The sequence below is a fragment of the Astatotilapia calliptera genome, chromosome 22 (assembly GCF_900246225.1).
Source record: "Astatotilapia calliptera chromosome 22, fAstCal1.2, whole genome shotgun sequence".
Taxonomy (NCBI): Eukaryota; Metazoa; Chordata; class Actinopteri; order Cichliformes; family Cichlidae; genus Astatotilapia; species Astatotilapia calliptera.
Window position 1 is genome coordinate 11,231,034 of NC_039322.1, and position 27,044 is coordinate 11,258,077.

At 41.5% G+C, this 27,044-nt stretch overlaps 1 protein-coding gene across 2 annotated transcripts; it reads right to left on the reverse strand.

The window, feature by feature from the left end:
* Positions 1-5,760: 5,760 nt before the first annotated feature.
* On the reverse strand, positions 5,761-27,044 carry tgfbr2a (transforming growth factor beta receptor 2a). Of its 2 annotated transcripts, none has more exons than XM_026156281.1 (7): positions 26,868-27,044; positions 24,236-24,377; positions 21,559-21,749; positions 16,801-17,564; positions 15,809-15,950; positions 8,094-8,218; positions 5,761-6,823 (listed from the first exon to the last, which is right to left on the reverse strand). In XM_026156281.1, exons 2-7 carry the CDS (start codon positions 24,364-24,366, stop codon positions 6,644-6,646), a joined length of 1,533 nt encoding a protein of 510 aa, XP_026012066.1. In that variant the 5' UTR covers positions 24,367-24,377; positions 26,868-27,044; the 3' UTR covers positions 5,761-6,643. The 2 variants fall into 2 exon arrangements, with proteins under 2 accessions (XP_026012066.1, XP_026012065.1); XM_026156280.1 differs by lacking the exon at positions 26,868-27,044 and adding an exon at positions 26,621-26,861.

Genomic DNA, 27,044 nt, shown 5'->3' on the forward strand with positions numbered 1-27,044 from the left:
AAATATTGTTTATAGCACTCAGCAACCAACGCACTCCCCAGCAGCTTTGATTGATGTATGAGGTGTCGCCATGGCAACCGGCATGTGGGAATGATAAGTGACTTTGGCAGGAGAGCATCTCCTTCTGGATGATTAAGACCACCTAAGGGTTCTGTGAGCTTTGTGTGTGTGTTTGTATATAGAAGGGTGATGAGCTCTACGTGGATAGCCACCCTTGTCTGCTGTTGCCACCCACTCAAAGGGTTAATCGGATTAGGAAGTATGATGACTGAGCAGGTGACAAGGATCCATATGGTGGCACAGGTATGGAGTTTAACTGACATTAATAGAGGGCTGCAGAGTGCTGCTTCAAGCTTCTATTTCCTGATACTTCTTGACAGGCAGTGATGGAAAAAATAGAGAGAGAGAGACAGAACAGAGGGCGTGAAACAGGCAGGGAGAAAATTTAAGCAATGTTTGCCAAAAGCAAACTGTTTAAATGCAATTAGCTCTCATCGGGAAGTAAAATGACTCTAGTGTTTGGTGACTTGTTGGTTCCACTGAGTATGAGTCTTGGTAATGGAAAGACCTGTCACATCTTGAGCTCAGCACCCCCTCATTTTCCCAGTGCAGTGCTCCCATGTTTTGCCCTCAAAGCACAAATGTAAGCTCACTGGATCCTGCAGCTCAGCCACTCCAATCCAGTTGACTGCTGAAGGCACAAGCGAGGCCTTTGTACGGCGTTTGCAGTAGAACCACCACTCCCTCTCCTGGTGAAAAGACAAAATGCAGATATCCGGCGTATTTAGGTTAATATTATTCTGTTGTGTTGCTGCTGGTGAAGTAAATAAGTGCTCAAGCTCCCACGATGCCTTAAAGAAAACAAACGCTACAGTAATATCACAGACCTGGTGATAGCAGGAGGCGATAATAATTATGAAAGTTGAACACACAAATAAAAGTTTGAAAAAAAAGATAGACTTTGTCCAATTTAGTATATTGCTGCTAAATTCATTTGCAAGTTACAGCAATGCAAACTACCATAAGAGGATTAAACATAACAGGATTATTTCTGATTCTACGTGTGCCTCATGATTCATAAGTAATTGCTTTACCCTTGTCCCACACTGTTAGCCAGAACGCACCTCAGAGTATAGACCAGGGATGCCAAAGTCATTTTACATGGTGGACCTCATACAGCCCACTTTCAACCTGAATGGCAGAGACCGATGAAACTCCCCTTTCTGTCAGTGTAAAAAAGTTTAACTGCACATTTAATCCCTGAGATACCTTAATATAAAGAAAAGAAGTGCAATTTCCACAGCATGACTCAGTTTTTGTGTATGAATAAGAAATGCTACTCTACTAAATGATAGCAATCTGTTTCCATGACTGTTTGGCTTTAATTGCAGGAAGTAAATATTTAAAACGGCAGAAGCTTATTGCCTGGATTGCCCTGTAATAATACAACAGAAAGATTTTTTTAATTCAGAGAAAATTTGGGATGGTTTCTGTTATTTAGTTGTTGATCTATTGGTTAATTACTTTGGTGTAGTTTGAAAGGCAATGGGGAGGTCCTTAGTAGCAGGAAAAGCTGTAAAACACATGAAAATATAGTTAAAAGTCCGCCTTTACATTTATCATAGCTGTTCAGTGGGAAATGTCCAATTTTGGGCCCTGGGCCTTATGTTTGACACACCTGGTATAGAGCTTTCCCAGAGGATCTGTGCTCTATGGCTCCTGCAGTAAGATAGTAAAAGCTCATTTGAATTTGCTTTGGGAATGAAGACATTATTCTTTCAGTCACAGTTTAAAAAAAGAGGAAGACATTTAGAAGCTTTCACTTTCTTTAAATATGTATCTCCCTCTTGAGAACTGGGCTTCACTGCTGCAGGAAAATTGGCGTCACATGATTTGATTGTGAAAAATGAAGAGAAAGGTTAGTTTTGACACCCCTGTGGTAATCCATTTATAATGCAGAATTATAAATCATTTATCATCACCCCCCTCTTCGGCAGTGTCCAATATGTCTGTGTGCCAGCCCACACCCAGAGTGCCTGTGGCATAGTTTATGTAAATGGAGCATGTAAACTGTCGCAAGGGTGCTGGAAACCTCCCTGTGAGATAAAAACTAGCCTAGCATAGCAGAAAAATCACTTACTGTTCCCCAGTGCATTTGTTTAAGTTCATGCTCTTTCAGTAACAGTGCTTCAGTGTTGATTAATGTGTTTTCAGTGAGGCCAATTTTGACATAATACATATAAGAATCACCAGCTCTTACACAGCTTGTTAGAAGAGAGCTAAATAACATACACGCGCATACCACTTGATCCCCCCCTTCAGTAGATTATTATCTCAGTGTGACACTAATTTATAATTTAGTTTAATTAATCAGTTTTTCCAAAATGCATTCTGGGATTCATAGAAGAATTAAAAGCAGCCACCTGCAGACAGCTGGACAGAGAAACAGGCAAATAGTGGCAGAGGCAGGTAGGCAGAGATCCACAGACAGACACGTGTTCCAGTCTGAGTCAGCTTCGGGCTGAGGATAAAAGGCTCGTCAAACACTGCAGACACGCCATGCCAAACACAGTGCGGGCCTCCTGATTCCCTTATCTTTTGCCTTAACCAGTGCAGACACCACCAGTGTAAAAGTATCAAGCATTATCTGTCAGTCAGCAGAGAACTGGCACTCAGTGTAATCATGAATTTAAGATGAAACATTTTCTGTGCTTAAATGAATGAGCGCTTGTCAACACCAGCACGCTGTGGATCCTGTATACTGCTGGATCTGATATCATCAGGACATAAACTGTTTAAAGCCTGAGATTACTTGATGGGCAAAAGGGATCATGATTTTTGAGAGCTTGTCATCCTTCAGAAGCTAAGTGCTCCGGCAATAAATTCGATTATATCGTTCCACAGTAAAAAAGTACTTTAGTGCATCTAATGTATGGCACTGAGAACCATTTCTCTCATTTCTTAGAGGGGAAAAGATGAAAAAAAGAGGAGAAGCTGACAAACACAGGACCTAATTGTAACAATAAAGTTATATAACTATCCTGAAATAACTGCAAATGCTAAACATGTCTCGATGTTAACAATCCAACATGTGAATACTTCTTTTTTTTATTTCAACTGAGCATGCTGGGTGATGGACATCAGTTTTAGTAGGATCAAGATTAGCAGTACTTATTCACTGGCTACTTTATTAGGCATATCATACAGGATAGATCCCCTTTTTGTCTTCAGAACTCTTTTAATTCTCTGTTCCACACATCCAACAAGGTGCTGGAAACATTACACAGAGATTTTGGTCTATATCTGTGTGATAGCATTGCACATTTATCTATTTATCTGCACATTCATGATGAGAATCTCTTGTTCCACCACATCCCAAAGTTGCTCAGTTGGATTGAGATCTAGTGATATTGGAGCCCAAACATGACAGTGAACTCGCTGAACTGATGTTTAAGAAATCAGTTTGAGATGATTTGAACTTTGTGACATGGAGCATTATCGTGCTGGCAGCAGCCATGAGAACATGGGTACACTGTGGTCATAAAGGGTAACCTACACCACTAAATGCAGCTGTCTACCTAACAGTATAATGGGGCCAAAGTAAAATAACATCCACACCATGCCTTCCTATCAGCTCAAATCAGTGTGTCCACTCTCCTCTGACCTGTGGCATAAACAAGGCATTTTCACTCAGAAAACTGCTGCTCACTAGATATTTTGTTTTTCAGACTTTTCCTGTAAACCCCAGAGATGTTTGTGTGAGAAAATCCCAGCAGATCAGCAGTTTCTAAAATACTCAGATCAGCCCCTCTAAAACCAACAACCACGCCACATTTAGAGTCACTTTAATGCTCTTTCTTCCTATTTCTGATGCTTCGTTTAAACTTCAGCAGGTCATCTTGATCATCTCTACATGCCTAAATGCATTCATTTGGTGCCATTTGTGTTTGTGTGATAAGATATTTGTGTTTATATACAGTTGTCCAGTCAAACACGTGTACCTAGCATATTTTCCAGTGTGTGTTACCTTCATTTAAGGCTAGAAAAGTAGCATTAATAGTTTTTGATTGTATATATATATATTTTTTTTTTTTTTTTTTTTTTTTTTGCCTGTCCCGTTTGGCTCTTTTACCATCAGAATTGTTGTCTAAAGGCAAAGAAAGATGCCCAACGGATTTACTTTACCAAACTGATAATGCCGTAATGGTCCATTTGATTCACCTTTTATTGTTTATTTTATTTTCACTTACTGAATACGGGACAGACTTGACTGGGGGAAAGAAGGGGAGAAAGAAAGAGGGAAAGAGAAACAGCTGAGAAGAGGGACGGGGGAGAAGGGCAAAAGACAAAAACCAACAGAACGGGCAGAGAAGAAAAAAATGCATATATCGATCACCTGGATCACCTGCTGAGAAAGAAAAAAGAAAGCAAGCAGAAGAGAACAAGAGTAATAGAATAAACAACATCACAATGATATATGGGAATATGACAGTAAATACTAAATGTTAAACATTATTGTGCAGCACATAAGATCAACAGAACACAGTGTGCTTTGAGGTAGGAGCCAAAAAGGGTGTAGTTTGTGGGTGTGATCACCCGTGTGTACACCTGTGAGCATGGACGCGCTTGTTTTTTGTTTTTTTAAAAGGTTCCTTCATGTAATAATCTGCTAGAGGGTGTGGGGGGGCCACAGCCCCGTCCTCCAGGGCGTGAAGCAGGTATGGAGGAGATCAAAACTCCAGACATCCAGAGGCCACCAGAACACAAGAGACCAAGGAAGACCAACAGAGGGGCAGCTGCGCCACTGTCCCGGAAAGAGCTGAGGAGAGTCCCAGATGAGGGCTCACTCAGCAGCCGCGGAGCAGAAGCCAGGGGGAGTTGCAGTGACGCGCCCGTGAGCTCCGCCGGCAGCCAGCTGCGCCTGAGTGACCGAGCCCCAGGCCGAGAGGCCGGGGGCACCCCACCTCCGAAGTGGCCCGAGCGAGCCCCAGGCTCCAGGCCCCGATAAGCGGCCGCCAAGGAGTGAGCCGGTGTGTACCTGGACGCCCATCCCCGGACACAAAGAACCACCAACGCACCGATGTCTGAGGGGGTCCGCCACTGGCAGGGGAAGTGGTGGTAGGGGGAGATAGGCCTCCAAACCTTGGAGGGCCTGAGATGTCCCCAGAGAGGTGGCGCCTGACACCCAACCTGACATATAGACACAGACATACAGGCACACACAGATACAAACATCCATTCCCACCCTCATGCTCTCATATGCACTTACTCCACACTCAACCAACGTGGAGACAGACATAAAGAGATGCTGTACACACGATCACACTCCCCAAGCGTACTCTACAAACCGGGTCTAGGTGCCCCCGCCCCTGGAGGGGGGAACTGCACCCAGACCCAGGTGGTGTTACCCTTTTCCCTGCGGTGGGGGGAGGCAGACCGCCCCGACTCCGCAGCAGCAGGAAGGCTCCACACTCCAGACCGCAGTCGGACGGCCAACTCCTCCTCCTAGTCCTAGCCCCCCTGCTCCAGCAGGTCGCAGAGAACGGGGGTGAGAGAAGACTCCGAACCTCCCTCCACCCGCTCATTGTAATGTTGATGCATGTGTGTTCTAAGGTGCATTTAAAACCCAGGAGGGCTTGGAGCTACCTGCCAGAGAGCAGCAGGTAAGTTTTTGATTGTAAAATGAAGTATCTCAAATAAAAAACCCAAAGTTAAACAAAGTATGACAGCAGCCGAGAGCATTAAAAAGCACAGCAAACAGAGAGCATAGTAACGTTTTTAATAATGATTTCTATACAAAAATTCCTTTGATACAGATAATTTCTGAGCAGATCAGAATTCCCTTCTCAGTATAAAAAACAAAAATTCAGCTTTTATAACATATAGACAGTGACTGGATGTTCCAGTTTGGAGTCCTTAATACATCTCTGCATTCCTTTTATTCTCTTTGTCTTATTAAACAGACTTCCTTTTTCAGTTTAGAGTCCTCTGAGTAAAATGCCCCCCTCTCTCAAACACACACCTACCTCTGTATATCTCAGTTTCCTTTCTCCTTTCAGAATGATTTTGCTGTCTTTATTTTACATTTCATAGTCCTTGAGATATGAAATCAGCTATCCCTGCAGATTAGTTCTTTGGATGTTTTTCCCTCTACTTCTTTGCCGTGAATAATTTCCACTTCTTGCCAGAGGTTCTATTAGCACCCTGAATGTTGCTTCATTCAGTTCATTGGACTTTGATCCAAGACCACCTGGCCATTTCGAAAAACAAGGCAGGTGCAGGAGATCTTAGTGTCTTAATATTTGGTCAGTCTTTCCCCATTTTTAATACATTTGCAGTCTGTTTATTTCCTATACCTGAAATTTTAAAAACAAATAAGACACAACATATATATAGTTTGGTGTGCATAGATGTTTATAAAGTGCAAATAGTATTTGGTAAAAAAAAAAAAAAGAAAAAAAAAAGCTTTATAATGTGAGCGCCCTTTTTGTTTAGGACTTAATCCAGAATATGTAAGTCCACCTCTGGAAACAGTTCACTTTCATCTACATTTCAAATGCCTCCACTCATATTCCTTTTCCCCTCAGCAGCTCGATAAAAATGTCTCAGTCACCCTGCAGGGGGCAGTGTTTCTGTTAAGCGTTTACTTTTCATCCACTACAAAGATTTCTTCAGGGATTTTCTCCTCTGAGTCAGAGCAATCTGACAGCTTGTCCAGGTACTCCATGCCATTGAAGCGCTCAGCAACACAATGGGCGGTGAGACGGGCCTCCGGGTCGTGGTCCCAGCAGTCCTCAATGGAGGCACACAACATCTGGATGCCCTGCATGAGGAGAACAGGCTCACAGTTAGTCAATATAATTGACTTTGGGGCAATGCAACTTAACTCAAACTGAAGCTATGAATGTGCATTTATGCATTTTCAACTGTGTGTTTATCCATATGCACCTCTGTATCAGTACTTTTATAAAGGACTTTTGATGCATTTCTATTGGAGAAACTAGCATTGAGAGTTATTCTTTCTGAAGGACCATTTTGCAAGGAGAATAATATGCAATTCTTTGAACATAAATGTTGCAGCTGCTTCATCTTGTGTACAGCTTCACTTTAAAATATGGAGACACTAGGTGCCACCAGTAGCTAGACACAGAGCTCATTTTAATGTTGTAGATATCACAACAATCCTATTTAAAGAAGAGCAAAACAAAGCGAGAGACAGTGTGTGACAATGCGCTGTGGCAGCTTGAATGGATGAATCTTTTCATTGTGACATACATAGTAAAGCATAAATAAATAAGCTGTGCAGAAGGGAGACGGTTTTAAACCCTCTTGCATTCTACTTTTATTTTCTACATAGCGAACTGCTGAGTACAGCAGCATGAATGTCCTCCAGGAGACACACTGAAAATTTGTGCAGCTATCTCCAAATCTAAACAACACTGTCTCGTTCTTTATGACAGTTTCCCTTTGTTTGGAACAACTATAAACACTTCTGATTTAAAACTTGGCTGCCAATGTGGAAAATAAAGTTTATTTATGGTTTTTTTTTTTTTTTGTATCTTAGAGAATTTATTGATCCCCTACTATGATTTATTCGTTAACATGGCCACTTTAAGTTTTCTTCGTAGGAAAAGAAACTCTATTAACATTTTAAAATAATAAAAATATAAAATGTGAAAGGGGCCACATTCATGAGTAGGTCATAGTTTGCATATACAGACTTTTAACCATGTAAACTTTGCAAACCCTAGTTTAAACACAGTGTGGATATTGCAAGGGACAGCCTGCGTCAGTAATGTTCTCACTATTGGAATTAGGTGAGGGTGAGCAGAGAATGGACACAGTGAATACATCACACCATTACCTGCACTGTTCTCACAGCAGTGTGAAGGATCTGGAATACTGAAGACTGTTTAAAGTAGGTGTTCCATTCTCATTTCTGTGTTTGGCCCGTAGTGATTAATCCCAAATAATCAATGTTATTTTTTTATATTTTATGTTTGCTGTGCTTTGTTTTTAATATCAGCTGACAAATCTGTTAAAACACAGATTTTGTGGTTACAAACGAGGCATTTATAAATTTCATTTCTTACCGAGTGGTTGGTCCAGCTGTTGGGGATCTCAGGTCTTCCTCTGTCCCTGAGGACGCTGTCCTTCATGCTCTCTACACACGGGTGTTCTCTCAGGTTTCCAAACGGTGGCTCGTATGCTTTCACGTCTGCATGTGAACACACAGAAACAACAGGTGGGTTCAGAGAATTAGCCTGTGCACAGCTCAAGATGGTAAGTTTAGGCTTTTACACCTGCCGAGAGCAGGGCAAAACAACTTTGAAACAGATCACATCTGACAGATGAAGTTCTGTGGAATAGAGAGAAAGATCAGATGGAGGTGCCCCACAGCACACACATCAATAACACCTCTCAAAGGATTCACTGTGCGCTCTAAATTGAAACTGTAGGATGCAAACTTTAAATAGCACTGAAGCGGCACAAACAACTGAAGAACCCTAAGCTGTTGATAGATGGGCCATGGGCGAGATTTTCTGAAGAGAAACACTATCGTCACATTTTTAGCCTTACTGTCGATGAGTTTAAAGAAACCTCAGCAACAATGCTCTGGCTTTGTGTCAGCTCTCTTACACAACAATTCCAGAGTGCTTGTCAAAGGCCACTTACCAGTTGTGTTTACTTAGGGCAAAATTTCAAAGTTTCCGAAAAAAATATATCGTATGAATTCCAATTCCTCTTTGTTTGAAGTTTGGATTCCTCAGCCGCAACACTGAATTACACTGAAGTTAAAACCTAGCTCAAGCTAATTATCAGTCATTAAAAGATGGACTAGCAAAATTAACAGATTTTATAATGGATACAAAATCAGACTGAGAGAATAAAGTGAAAAAGAGATGCATATTAATAAACTATATAACAAAGTCACTGTGGAGTCTGACTGTGATCCCTGGCATACGTGGCAAATAGTTGTCAGAATTAAAACAGTTTCTACTTTTCTCACCTACAAAGACAGAGTCGTCGTTAAAAACAACGAACACATTTTACAATGCATCCTGGCTGTGTGAAAGTTACAATGTACTATTAAACAACAGTGGTAAATTCTTGTAAATACTCAGGAAGTTTCAAAAGAATAATTTTGAACAGGAACAAAAAACTGATGACCAGCAGCGATAACATGGGCAAGTATGGCTGCCCGTGAAACTGTCTGACGAGTGTTTATTTATGATGTGACTGCTGATAGAAGCAGCAGAATGAAGTGTATAGGGCTGCACTCTCTGCTTAGACTCAGAAAAATGTTGCAAAACTAAGCAGAGAGCAATTTGAGTTTAGATGGATAATGATCCAAAGCACACTGCAACAGTAACCCAAGAATTTCTCAAGGAAAGAAACAGGATATTCCTCAAGGGTCAAGTCAGTCACCTGATCTCAACCCAATGGAGCATGCTTTTCAGTTACTGAAGACCAGACCTAATGCAGAAAGACCCACAAACAAGCAGTAACTGGAAGCGGCTGCAGTAAAGATGTAGCAGAGCATCTCAAGGGAGGAAACAGAGCATTTGGTGATATCCGTGTTCTCTAGACGTCAGTCAGTCATTGACTACAACGGCTCCAGTCAATGCAATATTTTTGTTAGACTCCTTGCATTAAAGCTAAAGGTCTGCACAGTTTGATGTAAAAACCACTGTGGAGGTGGCATGCAGAGGCAAAATGACAAATGCGCGTCACGGTTCCCTTATGGACCCAAATATACTGTGGCTATATTTCTGTCAGTGATACTGCAGCTGCTGTTTAATGTCACACAGCTGAAATACAGAACAATGGCTTTTACAGGCCAGTAAGAATCTAGCAGAACCACTTTAATTTATACTTCATTGTAGCAGAGGCATTTTGTGGTATAAAAATATAGATATTTATACACACATACATATTTTCTAACAATAAAATAGAATACAATCCCTGTAATGAACTGCTGGCTATTAAATCTGTCACTGGAAACACAGAGATTTCAAATGTACTGAATAAAAAAAAATAAAAAAAAGCACAATGCAGATTTGTCCTGCATCTTCTCATGTAAATCTCAGAGTTTACGTAACAGTGCAGAACAAAGCTGTGTCAGCTGTCGGCGGGTTCTGAGGTTGCCTCTTCAGTCATAAGGCCAACATGTTGTTGCTGAGAGTAAAACAATATTTTGTATGTGAATTATTATGAAAAAAAGGTAAGAAATATATAAAAGCTGTTTGTAGCTTTTTAAAATAAACTACTGGAACACATAATGCTCACATAAGCATGTTGTTTGTACTGTTTGATGATCGTGATGACGTTTTATTTCTTTTTAAACACGTTAAAAAGAAAAGATCGCAGGGAGTTATGCAACCTACAGACAGGAATTGGAGGATTCTGGGACACAGACTACTGCAAAAAAAAAAAAAAAAAGTTCTTTACAGTCTGGAACTCAACATTACTGCAAGCAAAGTACTTCTGGTTTGTTATTCAAGCTTAAACACAAACCCAGTCAACCATTTTTAAGAGAAAAGGAGACAGATGTTGTTTGTTTTGTTGTGACAGGTCCAGGGAGTGTATAACTGTGTTCTAGACAGCAAACCCACTTTGGAAAGTGTCAGCAAACATGCTCGTGTGCTCATCTCCAAACAATGCTTCTCGAGTATAGGACTTGTACTACTTCATAAACAAAGTGTGTATTCCAGGACAAACAGATTTGCCCAATCTGGCTCTAAAGGCAAAGATGTTTATTAAAGGTAAACCTTAAATTAAACTGCAGTGGCAGAAGAGGCTTCTGAAAGCACAATACAGTGCGAGTGAGGACTGCTGGGGTTTGCAAAAGTCACACATTGCACACTGACAAGATTTCCTCCAAAGCTATTTAACAACTTCAGCACAGTAACAATGAGGAACTTACACTATATGTCCGACAGCTGACATGTAGTGATGTGGATTTTGCAATGCTAGCACATATTTCCTCCTTAATGTCTATTTTCCAGCCCACTTGTCCGCCATGGCAGTCGAAAGTGTATGTGCATATGCAGCCAAGAGAAATGTAGTCATTTTTCTTTCCTACTGCAAACAAGGAAAAACTCTTGATGAATGGCATCGTTTTGAAGCTTTGTAATTTACATCCGTCACACTGCACTTTTGTTCTCGTAGATTGACCACCTGCTCCCCTACGCACATCCCAAACTCACCAGTCTTAGTTGGCATACTGAAATACTAACCTCACACAGGTCTGCTTAGAAATCAGTCAGCACAAGCATTTCACATTTTGTTTGATAGTCTTTCTCTGCTGCCCTTCCAAGTGAACAATTTTTTGTCTAATTATAGCTTAAATAAAATATAAACACTGAAAATAAGAAGAGAAATCCTGTCACCTAAACACATAAATAATACAGCAAAAGCGATCCAAACAGTTTCCCCATGTATTTGGAAATAAATTAGTAATGTGATCGCAACAACTGTGTCAGCTTCCCCAAGTCTGTCTGAGTCTGGAACAACAGCTTGACTAATCTACTCCCAGCCGCTGCTGGTTTTCATTAGTTTGCGGTGGCTCCAACACTTGTTTTCTGTTGTTAAACTCAAGCATTACAGATGTATGCATGAACATTACTCATTAGCAGAGCTTAATTTTAGGGCATATGGCACCGACTTGCCCTGGAAGCTTACCCTACCATTAACTGCAGCTGATACATTCCCTAACCATCGACTAACCCCATTAAGTAAAACCAAAAAAATATTTTAGCCCGCTTTGTATGCAGCTTCAGGGAACGTAAATTGGCTGCACGTATTTTGACCCTATTTCATCCTCAATCAAGTCTAAAATTTGTTCCTAAATGCGCGTTGTGGCAGCCCCCCCACCACACGCATTAGACCCTCCAGTTCTGAAGGGTTTGATGGTCTGACATCTGGAGAGCAGCTGCCCTAACCTTTCCTCCTCTCCAGTCAAGCTCAACCTCTCCCCTCAGGGAATGGAGGCATTTTTTTTTTCGTCTGCAGCTCCACATTCGACACCACTCCGCTATTATCCTCCTACTTTGCCCCACCCGCTCGAGGAACGCCCTCACAATCTTTCCAAGACCTAAATCTGGACCAGCTAAATTATACAGCAGAGGCATTTTAAGGAACAGACACTCAGATAAAAAGATCTGAGCCTGGAATCTGACTTTTCCTTCTCTTGGAGGTGTGCTGATCTCTCCGTTTCCCCCCTTGCTCTAACCCTTCCCTCAGTCTTGGAAGATAAAGAAGGTAAAGTGATGGTTTGTGCCTGGCTGGCTGTCGACAGACAGTTTTTTTCCTCTTGTCTGGCAGATCTCAGATCAGACCACGGCCTCAGGAGCCGTGACAGAGCAGCCCTGTGCCTGCCTGCAGTGATCAGACATCTTCCTTACATTCACACAGGCAGGTGGCATCAGAGACAAGAGGAAAAAGCAGGGCATCACCCTAGTCATTATACTGATGCCCTGGGATGTGTCACTCTGAATTTATGAGTGTGGGTTCACATCTGCTCATATTTTGTCTCAGGAAGGTAAGATCTCAGGGAGTCATAAGTGACTCACCGACCTCCAGGGAAAACGTGGCAACTTCATAGTAAAAAAACAGCAGCAGGAAAGCAAGCAACTCTTGAGTGTACTTTGTAAACACATCAGCTTTGCTCTCATGCTGCTCTGCTCCAGAATCAATACCAGATCTCAGCCAGCACACTATCTGCAAGGAGATTTTTAGCTGCCAGTAAGGGAAAACCAAATTACACCATCTCATTTGTGCAGCTTATTCTTTCCACCTTTCTCATCGTCTATCAAGGTGAGAGCTTAGCTTTGTTTGTACAGTGATTTAATCTCTGAACAGGAAAACGTCTCCTTCAGTTTCAGTCCTGATGAACTATAGACCTCACCCTTTTACACTTCTCCAAGAAATGCCAAGTCTGAAAAATGGGGACAGAGATATGTGAAACACAGGAAAATGTGAACTAACCGAGTGGCTTCTATCTTTAGTCTAGAGGTGGGACGGGAACCTTGCGCTTCCTTTCCCGAGTAAATTTACACTGGCCTGTCCTGTCTTGTCTGTGCCTGCATGAGTAAAGCTTCACAGCTGCCTATGGTGTGTTGCACTGCAGTGGGAGACTAATTAACTGCTGCCTCACCTACCTGTGTCTCAGAAGAAAGAGACTGAGAGAGACGGGAGGAAAAAATGTAGCGTAACTGAGTTGAAAGTGCCAGATTTAGAAACAGGGAATGGTCGAGTGTATCTGGGCAGGACAAAAATGTGTTTTGGCATAACGTTTAATTCTGTATACAGTGTTTAGGTTAGCTAAACCTAAACTAATGCAAAGTAAGGGAATGAAGGACTTAATCTGACATGCATGTAACGGATGGAGGGAAACGCAGGATAAACAAATGAAGATGTTGTTCGCGCAGATTTCCTGAAATCCCTCAAGAGGAAACCAAATGAAGCCAGAGTGAACCTGGATCTGTTTAGTGCATCTTTACTCATCTCTATATACTGCCTGTCCTGATCTCAAGAGACATTAACCACTAAATGTCCTAATATAAACCACACTTGCAAAGTTAAAATCTCTCTAAAAAAAACCCTGCGTCTTGGGACTGTGCTCTTTGCAAAGCAGGAAATACTCTGTTTTCTTTTCAAATGTGTACCCACAGGGCACTCACGTTGTTGCAGTTTGGAAGGAAAAGCAAGAGGAATTGTGGGTCACTTGCTCATGTTTTTGCTTCAGAGGACTCATGGGCAGAATAACTGCACGATACACTTCAAGGAAGCCCCCTGGGGAGGGAGGGGAGGGAGGTTAGTGGGGGCAAAACAGGAAAACTCAGAAGCAGAAGTGTTCATGCCCAAACCCGGCATTCAATCACTGCTGTGACACAATGGAGACAGGAGCAGTCTCAGAAACAAACAGGACCACAGAGACACAAAAGGAAGCAAAAACAAATAACCTTCTGTCGACATGAAATACTGCACTGTACTGGCTTCAGATAATCAACCACTTCTATTATTTGCACATACCTCGACCTTGTTTTGCTGCAGAGTGACAAACACGAGTAACGGTACATTAGTAAAGTGAAGGCTGATCCTTGAGGCTTCTACAAGATGGATTGTGGCTTTGACACTTTTAGATTTTCTTCCCACCATGACTAATGGGTCAACGAATGCTCACACATAAGTCCTGTCACACAGCTAATAAGTGAACTCACAGTGGAGTTGGTCACTTGGTGCTTGTATTGCTCAGAGGTCAAACAAGCTTTTACAGTATTTCTGAGGATATTTACACAGCCTCTAAAGGGAATTTCATCAATCAGTGCTTCTATTGGTTTCCTATACTTGCAGTGACCCGAGCTAATTTACCAACGAAATTGATGGTTATCTCCGCAAAGGTTAGAGGGAGTGTTAAACGTGTGTAGAGTACACTACGTTGATAGTCAGGAAGACAGAATATTGGGTTTAAAACAAGTACTGAGAAAGCGTGACAGAAAATAACAAGTGAGAAGTAAAGTGTCAAATAGTACGCTCGCATTTAGTACATAAACAAGAGTGAAAAAGTTATTTTTTCTCTAAATGTTGAACTATTCTCAAGTAGCCTGTGTTTCAGGAACTAGATGCATAGCATAGAGCCTTTCTTCTGCATTTCCTGTGTGATAAGGTTAAACCGACTCTGGCAAGAAACCAATGCTTTTTTCTCACCGACATCTTAAGTATTCCTCTCAAAACACACATTAAAGCTAAACTCTATTTACATAATCATTCACTGATGTTCTATATCATCAATAATTAATTTTACGGCTAAATCATCAGTTTATGTAAGGTTGTTTAATCTATTCAAAACATTTGGATAAAGCCAGTGCAGGCTTTTCATAACTCGTGTTCAGACTTCATTTTATTGACGGTGGGGAAAAAGTCATCTCTCCTTTCAAAAAAAAAAAAAGCAGGACTAAGAGCCATCATGTGCTACTGGATTACTGGAAGAGTCCTTTTTGACCAGGATATGTCCTTCAGCGTGCACAGTAAACAAATATGTACTGTTGCTTTCTTTCATCTGTGCAATATCACTAAAACTACAAACATCCTGTCTCAGAGTAATGGTAAAAAAATAAAAAACAGTTCATGCATTTTTAACTTCTAGGCTGGACTATGGTAATTCATCATTATCAGGCTGATCTAAAAGCTCCCTGAAAAGCCTTCAGTTGATGCAGCGAGAGTAGACCATATTTCTTTCATATTAGCTTGTCTTCATTGGCTCTCTGTTTAATCCAGAATTAAATTTAAAATCCTTCTCCTCACATACTTCAATAATCAGTCCCTGTTACATCTTAAAGATCTCATACCATCATATTATCCTAATAGAGGACTTCACTCTCAGACTGCCGGCCTACGTGAGTTCTTAGGAAGTTTAAAAGTAGAACGGGAGGGAGAGCCTTCAGCTATCAGGCCCCTTTCCTGTGGAGCCAGCTTCTAGTTGGAGCTATATCAAATGACCTTGAACCGTCCCTCAGTTAAGGTGCCATAGGCTCAGGCTGCTGGGGGAAGGCTTCACATTATGCACACTGCACGTCCTCTCCACTCCCCACGTGTTTATGGATCATTGTGGCATGTTGCTATCGCTTCTTTTGTGCTGTGTTCCGTCTCCCTGCACACCCCTTTTTGCTTTTCGTTTCCCCCCCTCAGCAACAAACAATAAACAACATTGGCATTTCTTTGGGAATTTTAACTGAAGCGATCGTTCTACAGCACAGCGTGTTAACTGATTAACATAGAGCATAGAAGGACTTCATGATCTCACCTCCGACTGCACTACACCTTGAGATGATCTCCCACAGTACGAGAGCCATGGAATAAACATCTGCTTGTTTGAAAGACTCAATGTTTTCTAGGTTGATTCTGGACTCCAACACCTCGGGGGCCATGTACCTGGCAGTGCCCACCTGTGGAAATACAAATAGAGAGCGACACAGATTAATAATCGTCTTTGACCGTAGTTGCAAATGCACAATATTGTTATGCACGATTTAAATATAGAGGTACATCTAAGGGAAGGTGGCGAACCACTTTTTTTTTTATCTGCTAAAACAGCAATCGTTTTGTTGAAAACTGCTCGTTAAACAGTAGCTGCATTAATCGAGCGACAGGTAGTGATTTTGTCCTGTGTGCTCTAAGAGATCAAATCACATTTATCTACATGAGAAAAAAAGTTGATGTAGAAAATAATTAGAAAAAAAGGGCACCACTGAGCTCATCAAAACCTTGCTTGTCTTCACATAATTATCATCCTTGAAAATGTGTCCACTGGAGCTTCCTCCTAATGCATTAGGGGCATCACAGTGCATTAGGTGTGCTGTGTGGCAAAGGGTGAGCCCTTTTCATAACAAGCCATTTTCATAACAGAGTGTAAATTGTCTCTGGCCTATTACGTCTTTGTAATGAGTCCATTAAGAATCAATCAAGCCTGTTTGTCTTGTGACTATGATAAAACAACAACAACAACCCAAGAGCACTTACAGCAGTATTTCTATCAGTATTATCCTTCTGGGGACAAGATGGAGTGAGTGCCATATATACACACACAATGTCCTGAAGTTGTGAGGGTAAGAAAATGAAAGGTTTGATATATAGCTTGGCTCTTTTCAAAGTCTGACAAATATCCCAGAAGAATTATACGACAGGGCTTAGAGTGGTTTGTGTTTGGGGCACTGGCAAAGTTGATGATGTCTGAAGTGATTGACAGCCAAGTGAAAACAATCGATCGCCCAAAATTTAGTCTTAGGTAAGCCTTACCTGCCCACTGTTGGCCAGCTCATCTACAGACAGAGAGTTGTCCAGCCGAAGCGCAAGGCCAAAATCACACAGGCAGCAGGTCAAGTCATTTTTCACCAGTATGTTGGAGCTCTTAATGTCCCTGTGCGCGATAGGCACCTTGGAGCGACCGCAGGGGGTGCGGTCGCTGTGAAGGTGTGCCACTCCACGGGCTAGCGAACCTCCGAGCAGCCACAGGTCATGCAAGCTGATAATATTATGAGTCAGGTACTCCTGGAGATTCCCTCGTGGATGATAAGCTGTGATCAGCCAGTACTGTCTCGGCTCCTTCCTCTCCTCTGCTGTCAGGAAGTGAAGCACATTCTCATGCCTCAAATCCGCATCTGAGAAAATGTCCTTCTCGTTCTTCCAGGATGGATACTCCTCGTGTGAGAAAATTTTAATTGCTACAGTCTCAAAGCCCTGCTCCACGCTAACAGAGGAGCCCTGCTTCAGCTTGGCTTTGTAAACTTCTGCAAAGCGCCCTTTTCCAACCTGCACGTCCAGCTCGATGGGCAGCAGCTCAGTGTTGTGATTGAGGCTGTTGGCGTGCGTGGAGCTGCTGTCTTCTTCTATAATGACGAGTGGGTCGATTTCCAGCAGAGAATCTTTCTTGTGTCCGCAGTGGCCACTGCGCTGGCGGCACACACGGTAAAAGTAGAAGAAAGTGATGACCACGGTAGCCATAACCAGGAGAGGCACCAGGCTTACTAAGATAACAGCCATCACCTGTGGTTCCGTGGGCCCTAAAGGTCAAAGAATCAGCACGTGTTAATGAAGATAGTGTGAGGTTAAGATGCAGAACAGACAACCAGTTTAAAAGTCACTTTAAATCTGTGAGAGTAGTAACTGTGTTTCTTTTTTCTTTAAACTACAACACCCACAATATGAAGACATAAAACACTAAATTACTTTGTGGCAGATTGTATCAGCACTTAGCTACAAGTAAAGTAATCAGAAGACAAGAGAAACCCGACGCTTCTTTGAGGAATGTTTATCAGGATCAGAGCTAAAGTTAGATTCTCAGCCACAAATGTAAACTGCTCCAAACCCTGACCCAGTCAAGCACGATCTCATGTCTGATTCTTATAATTTGGGAGGTGGTGTGTCTGGTAGCTGCTTTGGTTTTGGCAAACAGTGAGAGTTTATGCTTGTGCTGTGTTTATAGTCCAGTTTTTAAAGCTGCAGCAATAGAAGAAGATCTATAAAAAGTAGATCACCAGACATAAAACACTAAACAAGAAAACCTCAAATGGTCCCCAGTATGAAGCGCTCTAAATTTAGTCATTTATAAGTTGTGTTGCTAAAGCAAATGCCACACTTTATTTAGCTGTCTAGCTTACATTTGAGTTGCATAACACGTGTAGGCAAGAGTATCACGTGTGCATTATTTTTCAAGAAATACCTGGCAAACAATTTTAGGAGCAAGTGTAAATGCGCGGAGCAGAGTCAGGCATCTAACCGACAGCCGAGTTGAGACCTCGACTTCTCTCTAATTTTTTTTTTTTCTGAACAGGAAACCACATGTCTGAAATCCTCTACAGGGCCTCAGACAGACTGTTTGTTTTGATTTTTGTGGAGTGAGAAGCTATTTCTCACAACAAACCTGTCACTGTGCCTCCAAACTCCTCCGGGCTTTAGACAAAATCCTTACTTGTTGTGTGAATTATTGAAAGTGCAGAAGTAATGCTACATTTAAGGTCTGGAGATGCTGTGAAAAACCGTGTTATTGAGAATTATCTTTAAGTTCAAAGTGTGAAATACTGCATACACAAGGGTAGAATCTTTAGAGGGAAAAAGGCTTTAAGAAATACTCTTGCTGGTGGGAAGTAGATCCATACTACTCACATACCTGCCTGTTAAATATGATGCTTCAGATATGCTTAGCTTAGCATAACATAACGACTGGAAACCATCGAAAACAGTGGTACCTATCATCTTAAATAAAGCTTTAAAGTTGTACTTGTTTATTTGTTTACACACCATTCAGTCACAGCATTAAACCCACTGACAGGTGAAGTGAATAACATTGATCATCTTGTTACGTCTTGTTCGATTCTGGCATTCACATGGGTGTTACTCTGACAAACCACCCGCTCACATTCAATATAACAACTGACGTACCTTGTTTTCACTCAAGCTAGGTCTCATTTCGTAACATTGCCGTTCCCAGTAGGCTTTGTTAATGTGTTTCTGATAATAGGGTGGGAAATACCATTAGCTTGCTTCTCAAGGCAGCTGTATACCAGTATGAAGAGAGGGAAAACTGCAAGCAAAAGCTGAATAGTTAAATGGTGCTTTGTTCAACAGGTTCAAATTGGCATTATTGCCCTGTTGTTCAAGCTCATCTGCAGTGCCTTTACTACAGAACTTACCCACTTTAGTCACTGAGAACTTCCAAAGAGCACACAGACATTCCCAACAGTGAGAAAATATGTTTCCATGACGTGCTTTGCTCCGCGCAGATGCTTTCAATTTGGCTTTCGGTGCAGAGCCAGGTCTCGGAAATGTACCTTAGTGTTATTACTGCCGGGACACCGTAGTCAAAATACATCTTATTCCAGGGCCAATGTTGTAACTGGAGTCTAGAAGCCAGTGTCTACATGATCTCCTAAAGCTGTTTGCAATTATGCATCTGGAGAGCATCCCAGTGCACACATGTTGGCACTCATGCACGACAAACTGATAAAAAATTCTGACGTTATCATGTTATCCTCACAAATGAAAGAATAAATACTTCCACTTCTAAGATGTTAAATGAATCTTCCTCCACTTTAAAAAGAAATGAAAGATAGAGGGAGTAAACCTTAAAAATCAGATCAAATAACTGGTGTGCAATATGTAAGGTATGACTCTCCCAGTGATGAACTCTGAAAACTATTTCCAGGCAGGGGTGTAGCACAGAACTCTGAGCCCCACTCAAAAGCACTCTCTGCAGGAACCCTTCCTTTCTCATATCGCTCATCCATCATTGTGTGTGTGTGTTTTTTTAAATAGATAATTGAGCCAACAACTTTACAAGAACCTGTAGGGGTCCTTAGAGTACCACTTACGTCCATAACGCTGCACATGTTAAAATGGACACACACTTCTTAGCGTGCTGTCGTCTACAATAACTTGAACATCTAGAATTGAATGTTCATGATTCTAATGTCATAAAGACATTTGAAATACCAACCCTATAGTCTTCTAACACTTACATTAAGAAAATGCCGAGACTACTATGCTGCATAATAAAGACCGTTGTATTACGAACATGTTTTTCCCCCCCCCCCACCCCAAAGAAAATGTTTTCTTAACATCCTGCGTAATTATAAGAAATCTCTCTTCATCCTCCCCCCCTGCTCTCTTCACTTCCTCTATCACATCTTCTTCCTCACTATCTGCCACACAGACTTCTAGAAGAATGATGCGTGCAGGATTGATATCAGCCTCTAAACCTGCTCACAGCCAAACACCGTTTTCAGCCTGTGCGGTGCTAAAGGCACATCAGGCGTCAAACCAGGTCATCAGGGCACACCAAAATAACTTGAAGCTTATTTGTGTTTACAAAACCAACACTATAATTACACTATAATAACACTATATTACAATAATATGAGTCATAGTGATTTTCTTGTCTTGTTCCTTTGATGTTATCAAAGACAAACAGAGATGTCATGTGGTTACTCTCGGCTGCTCCCTTGTCACAGTGGGTCGCTGTTTAATTTGGCAGAGTGTTTGCAGTGGATTCCTAATGCAATCCCACAAGGGATGTTTTATTGGCTGGAATTTAAACAGAGACATTTGGCTTGCAAAACTAATGTGTAAACCACTACTCTAAGGAGCAAACACCATGCATGACATAATAATGTTTACACTGTTTGTCGATGTGCTGCCTGACACTGTTTCATTATAACTAGCAAAATAAGTTTGTTTTTTTCCCTTGTGTCGCATCATTTGGAAATGAACCTGCTGCTGCTCAATCGCTCTGGCTCTTTCTGTAATTCAAGGCCGTGGGTTTCATGGTGATAAGCTGTGCTAGGTCTTTTTGGTAGCTATATTGTCACTTAACAGCTGCTGAGAGCTAAACTTTTCTCGACTGGTTAGTTGTGCTCTACTCTCCTTTCTTTTTAAAATAATTTTTTGTAACAGCTGTCTTCCTTCGGTTTGCTTATTTGACCCTCACCTTTCTTGCTATCGATCCTTTGATTTTTGCTTTCTTGGTGAAAAACATGACTCAGTGCACATTATCACCTAGTTAGAGTAAAAATTAACTGTGGTGCAGAATTAAGTTCAGAGCATTTTTCCTCACTTCTAACGAATAAAAGGGGCATCAGAGAGCCTCCGTGTTTATTTGGAATCAAAGTTCAGACACCCACCGAAATGTAGTTATGACACCAATTACTTAGACATATAATGTCCCTGTTTCCAGCTGCAGCTCTGAAGAGGCTTTAGCCTGCTTTAGTTAATTGTTTGGGTTTTACAGCTTGCAATTTGACCATTTTGGCTTAATTTCACTCTTATCAAACCAATTTCCATTCAGAGCGCTCAGCTATATTCAAAAGGCTCTAAAAATCTACTGCATGGACTTATGTACCAGTGTTGCTAGACTGACAAATTTGCAGCTATTTGTTGCGCATAGTTTAGCATTTAACAATAAAAGATTCAAATATAGCAAAAACAAGTTAAATATTAATAGTGAACTGTCTTCTACCACATTTATTTCATACATTTTGACAAATTGCCAATTTAACTTACTTGGGTCAAAAAAGACGCGCTCATTGCATTCATCCTCAGAGCACGAACAGATGAAGAACTTTGAGCCCATGCCACTCAGCTCTTTCATTTCACACTCGCTGTTGTTGTAGTCCTTTAAGACTAAGCCGTACAGTTTTTCAGCTGGGTTGTGGCACACTGTATCAAAGGTGACGTTGCCATCTTTCTTCCTCCTGAGAAAGAGAAGGCGGATAAACACTTTTTACCAGTCAAGTTTGAGTTCGGGTATTCACTACCTGCTTTTCAAAGATTTGTAACAAAGAGATGATGGCAGACCTACACTATTGTGCGAAAGTCTCAAGTCACCCCTGATTTCTTTATATTTTGCTAGGAAAATGCTAAACAGCTTCAGCGATTTATTGAAATGTGGAGGCCAATCCATGACTGATAGTGTTCCATTGTGCGTTTTTCTGTCGGTATGTTTTTACTGCATCAAATTAGACAAGATCTTCTACTCACTAGCTGAAACACAGCCCCACACCATGATGGCACCTCCACTGTTTTACAGATGGCTTTAGACACTCACTGTTGTACCTCTCTCCTGACCTTCTCCTTACATATTGACAACAATTTCAAACAAAAATGTCAAATTTTGATTTATCTCTCCAGAAGACACGAAAGGCTTCTTTGCAGCGGTCCTTCCACTGAGACCATTTCTTTGCCTCTGATGATGCCCACATCTTTCCAGTTGCACAGCAGGTCATTACAGGATCTTTTCCTATCTCTTAAGAACGTAACTTTTAGATACTGTTCATCTAAATCTAGCTTTTGGCCTGTCACTTCTAATTTTATCCACCATGTGCTCAGTTTCCTCAATTTTTTTATTTTTACAGACACACTGCTCAACATGCTGTGATTGGTCAAGCTTTCAGCTGACATCTCTTTTTAGAAATCACTTGATGATGCAAAAATATTATTTTATTCCTGTCAAACTGTTATGTTTGGTGTTTTTCTTACATTTGGTTAAAGGAAAGAAAACAAATTGTATGTTTGTCGACTGCTAGTACTACAAAGTACTTTCTTCTCGCTCTCTGCTCCCTTTCGGGGTTGCCACAGTGGATCATCAGCCTCCATCTCAACCTATCTTCTTCTGCTACACCAACCCTCTGCATGTCCTCCTTTACTACATAAATCTTATCTACAGTCTTCCTGTTTTCCTCCTGCCTGGCAGGTCCACATTGAAGACCTTTTTCCCAATATTCTCTGGAAATTCTCTGTTCTCTGCACACGTCGAAACCATCTAAACCTTGCCTTTGAAACCACTCGACCCGAGCTGTCCTCTAATGTACTCAATTCTAATTTTATCCGTCGTGGTCACACCCATGGAAAGTCTTAACATCATCAGCTTGGCCTCCTGTCTTTTAGTCAGTGCCACCATCTATAAACCATACATATGCCAGGTCTCATATATAAACCATTCTTTTCACTCTTGCTGCTACCCTTGTGTCACAAATCATCCCTAATACATGTCTCCACCTACTCTATCAAACCTGCACTCTCTTCTTCACCTGTCTTGTGCACTGTCTATTGCTTTAGATGGTTGAGGTATTTAAACTCATATTTCCTTGCACTTTTTACCTTGCACTCATGTAAAAGTTCTTATGTATAGACACAACACCGGTTCATCCCTTTCTGTTAGGCGCCTTTTTTGTGCTTGATTGATTTATAGATAAGTGTTAAATGACTTAAACAACAACCCAAGCACAAAATAAAATCCTCTGAAAATGTTCAGGCACAAGCGCTGAACTGAAGATCAATGAAAAGCAGCTTATGTCCAAAGAAAAGCTCTGTAAGTCTGGAGAACTACTACTCAGGAACACTTGAGTATAACAAAGTTTGGCTTCTTGGAAGCAACATATACAGAAATGAGAGGTGGATCAAGACTTTTGCACAGCCTTAATAATTAGGTACATAATGCAATGACAAACTTGTAGCTGTAAATGGCAATATTTTTATGTAATATACAATATACACACACACAAATGACTAAAACATTGAATTCAAAGTTCTAAGGATGGAGACTTAAATACAAACAACAGAAGAAAAAAATAAAAACTTGGCTCTGTACAAATCAGCATATTTACATTTGGAATTCCTGCTGAGCAGTGCTACCTGGGTGGTTATGAGAGACATTTTAAAGAGGTACTGCTGTCCACGTGCCATTAGCTTTCTGCTAACCTCAGCTCATAACAAGCCCACTACACTGCGAGTATAATGAGAAACAGCAGCACTGCTTTAAGCTTTTAACACCAATACAAATCTGCTTCCTACTGCTTCTCACAATCAGAGTCAGATTTGATGCTGACGGGTGGTTAGGCGATCACGAGCTGTCATAATCGGGCCGGCTTTTTGGGCAAAATGCTGACGGAGAAAGTGAAAAAAGCAAGAGGTCACACAATGAAGGAGATTTTAGAGCTTCAGGAAGGAAACGACGGCTGATTTGATGAATAAATAAGTAGCCATTGTTCCCCTTATTTCCTAACTTCGCTTTGTGTTTGCATGAAGAGGCGTATAAATATAAAAAGGCACAATAAACGTCAGAAAGTAAAGAACGAAACAAAGAAAAGCTCTTGAGTCTCTTTGCTATAGTTTAATTGTTCATTTACATCCTGAATCATTGCATTAGAATCACAAGGCAGGAAGTTCAGTGGACACTTACCAAATACTGACACACACGTCTTCTTTTTGGGGGCAAATAGATGTAATGCCACACTCCACCTTACAGTTCCCTTTACCCGAGCAGTTAGTTGGCTGTATATCACAAAACTTGCACAGCTTATGTAGCTTCATTATAGAGGCCTCTGGAAAAAAAAAGAGGAAGTGAAAGAGGTAAGATTAAGTTGTGAATTTCATTTCAACAGCCTTAAAAACCTGAAATTTAATCAAAGGACGGAGGTATTTTGGAATTTGTCAGTGTGCAGAAGCTGATATTCCACATAACCACAGGAATATCCAAACAATTTCATACTACAGGGGTGGACACATTTTCCTCCCCCTGTGGGAGCTTAACAAAGCAGAGCAGTGGCATCCACCTCCTTTGGACTTGTTCAGACCTGTATCAGTGAGACACACAGGATTGTGTGAGGAGTGCCTGTGGGTTTGATAATCATCTAAGGAGACAACTGCCAGACAGGCAAGAACAACAAACAGAGGAAACACGGATGAATTTTCTTGCTGAGGGTCTCTAATTTGTCAGCCCGATGAGTCGGCTCCCCATCAAGTAAGGTGTTGTGCCAACACCGCTGATGATTTGTTGATGGAAAAAGAAAGGGGGAAAAAAAAACGAGATTATGCATCAGTCTGTGAAGAACAGGAGCGAGAAAGAATTTTATTTCCACAAACAGTCCTAGGATGCAGTTCTGTAATTTATCCTTGCATTGAGGGACGTGATGACAAAAACCCCACCAAAATAAAATCAGAGACAGAAAGGTGAAGAATCTCTTCTCTAGTTTTTAAAAGGAGTTCTGGCTACTACACAAAATTATGAGCGAAAAGAGGATGTTGTGGCTTTAAGATGTGGAAACAGTTTGTAAAGGGGACATTTCAGGTTTACTAGGATTAATAAGGAGAATGATTAAAAAGAAGAAACAATCACGATGTCTGGCAGGATTGAGATGCATGCATTGCATGTGTTACGCAGAGTGGAAACACGTGACTTTGCTGGTTCAGTTAAACCACCTAACCACAGTTCATCTGTATGCTGACTTCACGTGTACAGGAAGTTGAACCTGCTGTTTTCATCAGAGAATTCAACTCACGAACAAACCAAGAGGGAAAACACCGCTTCTGGTACACTGATGTACCTGAAGTTGGTCGATGTCTCAAAATGGCACCGCTGAGGGTTTATCACATGACCAAATAGTAAATAAGTTTTAGAAGGGGAAGTGTAAGTGAAAGCGTGCTTCTTGACATGGTCAGCAAAAAAAAAAAAAGTATGCTTTGGGCTTCACACAAGCTTACGAGAAAGGTGCTCTCTGTCAGTGTGTGTGTGCTCTTAACCTGGCACAAGGATCCTACTATGTCTGTTCCCCCAACACCCAGGCTGCAGGGTGGGGTCAGCAACAGACACGCTGTACAACATGCACCCTGGAAGTGCAGCAAAATTAGATCACTGCCACCGGATGGCTGCGCCTGACAATCAGCAGCAGATGAGGCACTTTCACAAGACCTTATCAGGAAATCGTTGGCTTTTTTTGTTTTGTTTTTGCTTTCAGGGCTTGTCTGCACTGAGAGAGGCCTTCACAAATAAAAAAACAAAACAAACATGAAAATATCACACCTGAACTCCAGACTAAACTACGCCACAGAGCAATTTTAAAAGTCTGCCCAGCGGGCTGGTGAGGTGTTTTGAAGTAAATCAGCACTGAAGGGATAGTCCATGCCTGAGTGCTGTAGGAAGGTGGCTGAGCCTGAGTAATTATATCATTAGAGCAACTCCTCTGAAAGAGCATGTCATTTTAACCCAGGAGGAGGCGGGCAAAGGAAGGGATGAATGGTAGTAATTGTCACCCAGGGCTACATATAATTGCAGAGAGGTGGGGGGAAGGATTAGGAGCAGCCAAAGCCACTTGGTGCCGCTGGGACTGAGTCTGAGACAGATGAAGGTAAAACACTGTCTTCCTTAAGGGGGGACCTGATAGCACTGTGGCTACACATCAAAGATGCAGATAACCAAAGGAGGCTGGTGACTTACAGCAGGTGATGTCTTCCCAAAGCTATCGCATTCGCACTGATGAAAGTTGCGACAGAGAGACTCACGGAGTCAAGTGAAGCTAATTTACATTTGAGACCACATTAGCAAGTAAAGTGTCCTGAATAAACAAGGCTTCGCACCTGGGTATTTTCTTTTTACGTAGTTTTAGCTAAAAGCTAAAGAAACACCTGTTTGGGGAAAAAAAGCAATTACAGTATCATATTTTTGCCCAATAAATAAATAAGGGTAATCAATTGTCACTTTGTATCACTCCGCTTCTTCTTCACAGAGTCCGCTGAAATAAGTTCCGAAGCTTTGACTACTTTTCTGAGAGTTTAAAGTTCAACTCACCCGCCTCCTCGAGCAGACTACTACCAAAGAGTATCATTCCACACCAAAAAGCGGAAAACCGAAGTAGCTCCATTTAGACTGTGCGCTGCCCTCTTTCTCATTAATTTGCCGAAGCCTTGACAGCGGGTTAATATCCAGTCTCCGCGGACTTTCTTCGGCCCGCCTGTTGCTCCCTTTTAAACGCCTTCACGGCTCCGGGAAGACGAAGGAAAAGAAGCAGATTGGGTAAACACAAGGCAGGACTTACCCTATATGACTCACAGTATGTGCGCATTTCATGAAACAGGAAATCTTCAGAAGGGGTTGGACAGGTTTTTTTCTCTTCTTCTCGTATTCTTTTTTTTTTTCTTCTTGGTCAGGCTCATGCGGCTCTGAAGCATGTCATTAAGAGGCTGAAAACCAGCAGAGCAAGACTAGAAATGAC

Excerpts from the sequence above, each read along its gene's own strand:
- tgfbr2a (XM_026156280.1), bottom strand. The coding sequence starts at position 26,693 with ATGGAGCTACTTCGGTTTTCCGCTTTTTGGTGTGGAATGATACTCTTT. Across the intron at positions 21,750-24,235 it reads GACGTGTGTGTCAGTATTTG|GAGGAAGAAAGATGGCAACG; the intron begins GTAAGTGTCCAC and ends TCTCTTTCTCAG. Across the intron at positions 8,219-15,808 it reads AAGGTGTAGTGCAGTCGGAG|ACGTGAAAGCATACGAGCCA; the intron begins GTGAGATCATGA and ends GTTCACATGCAG.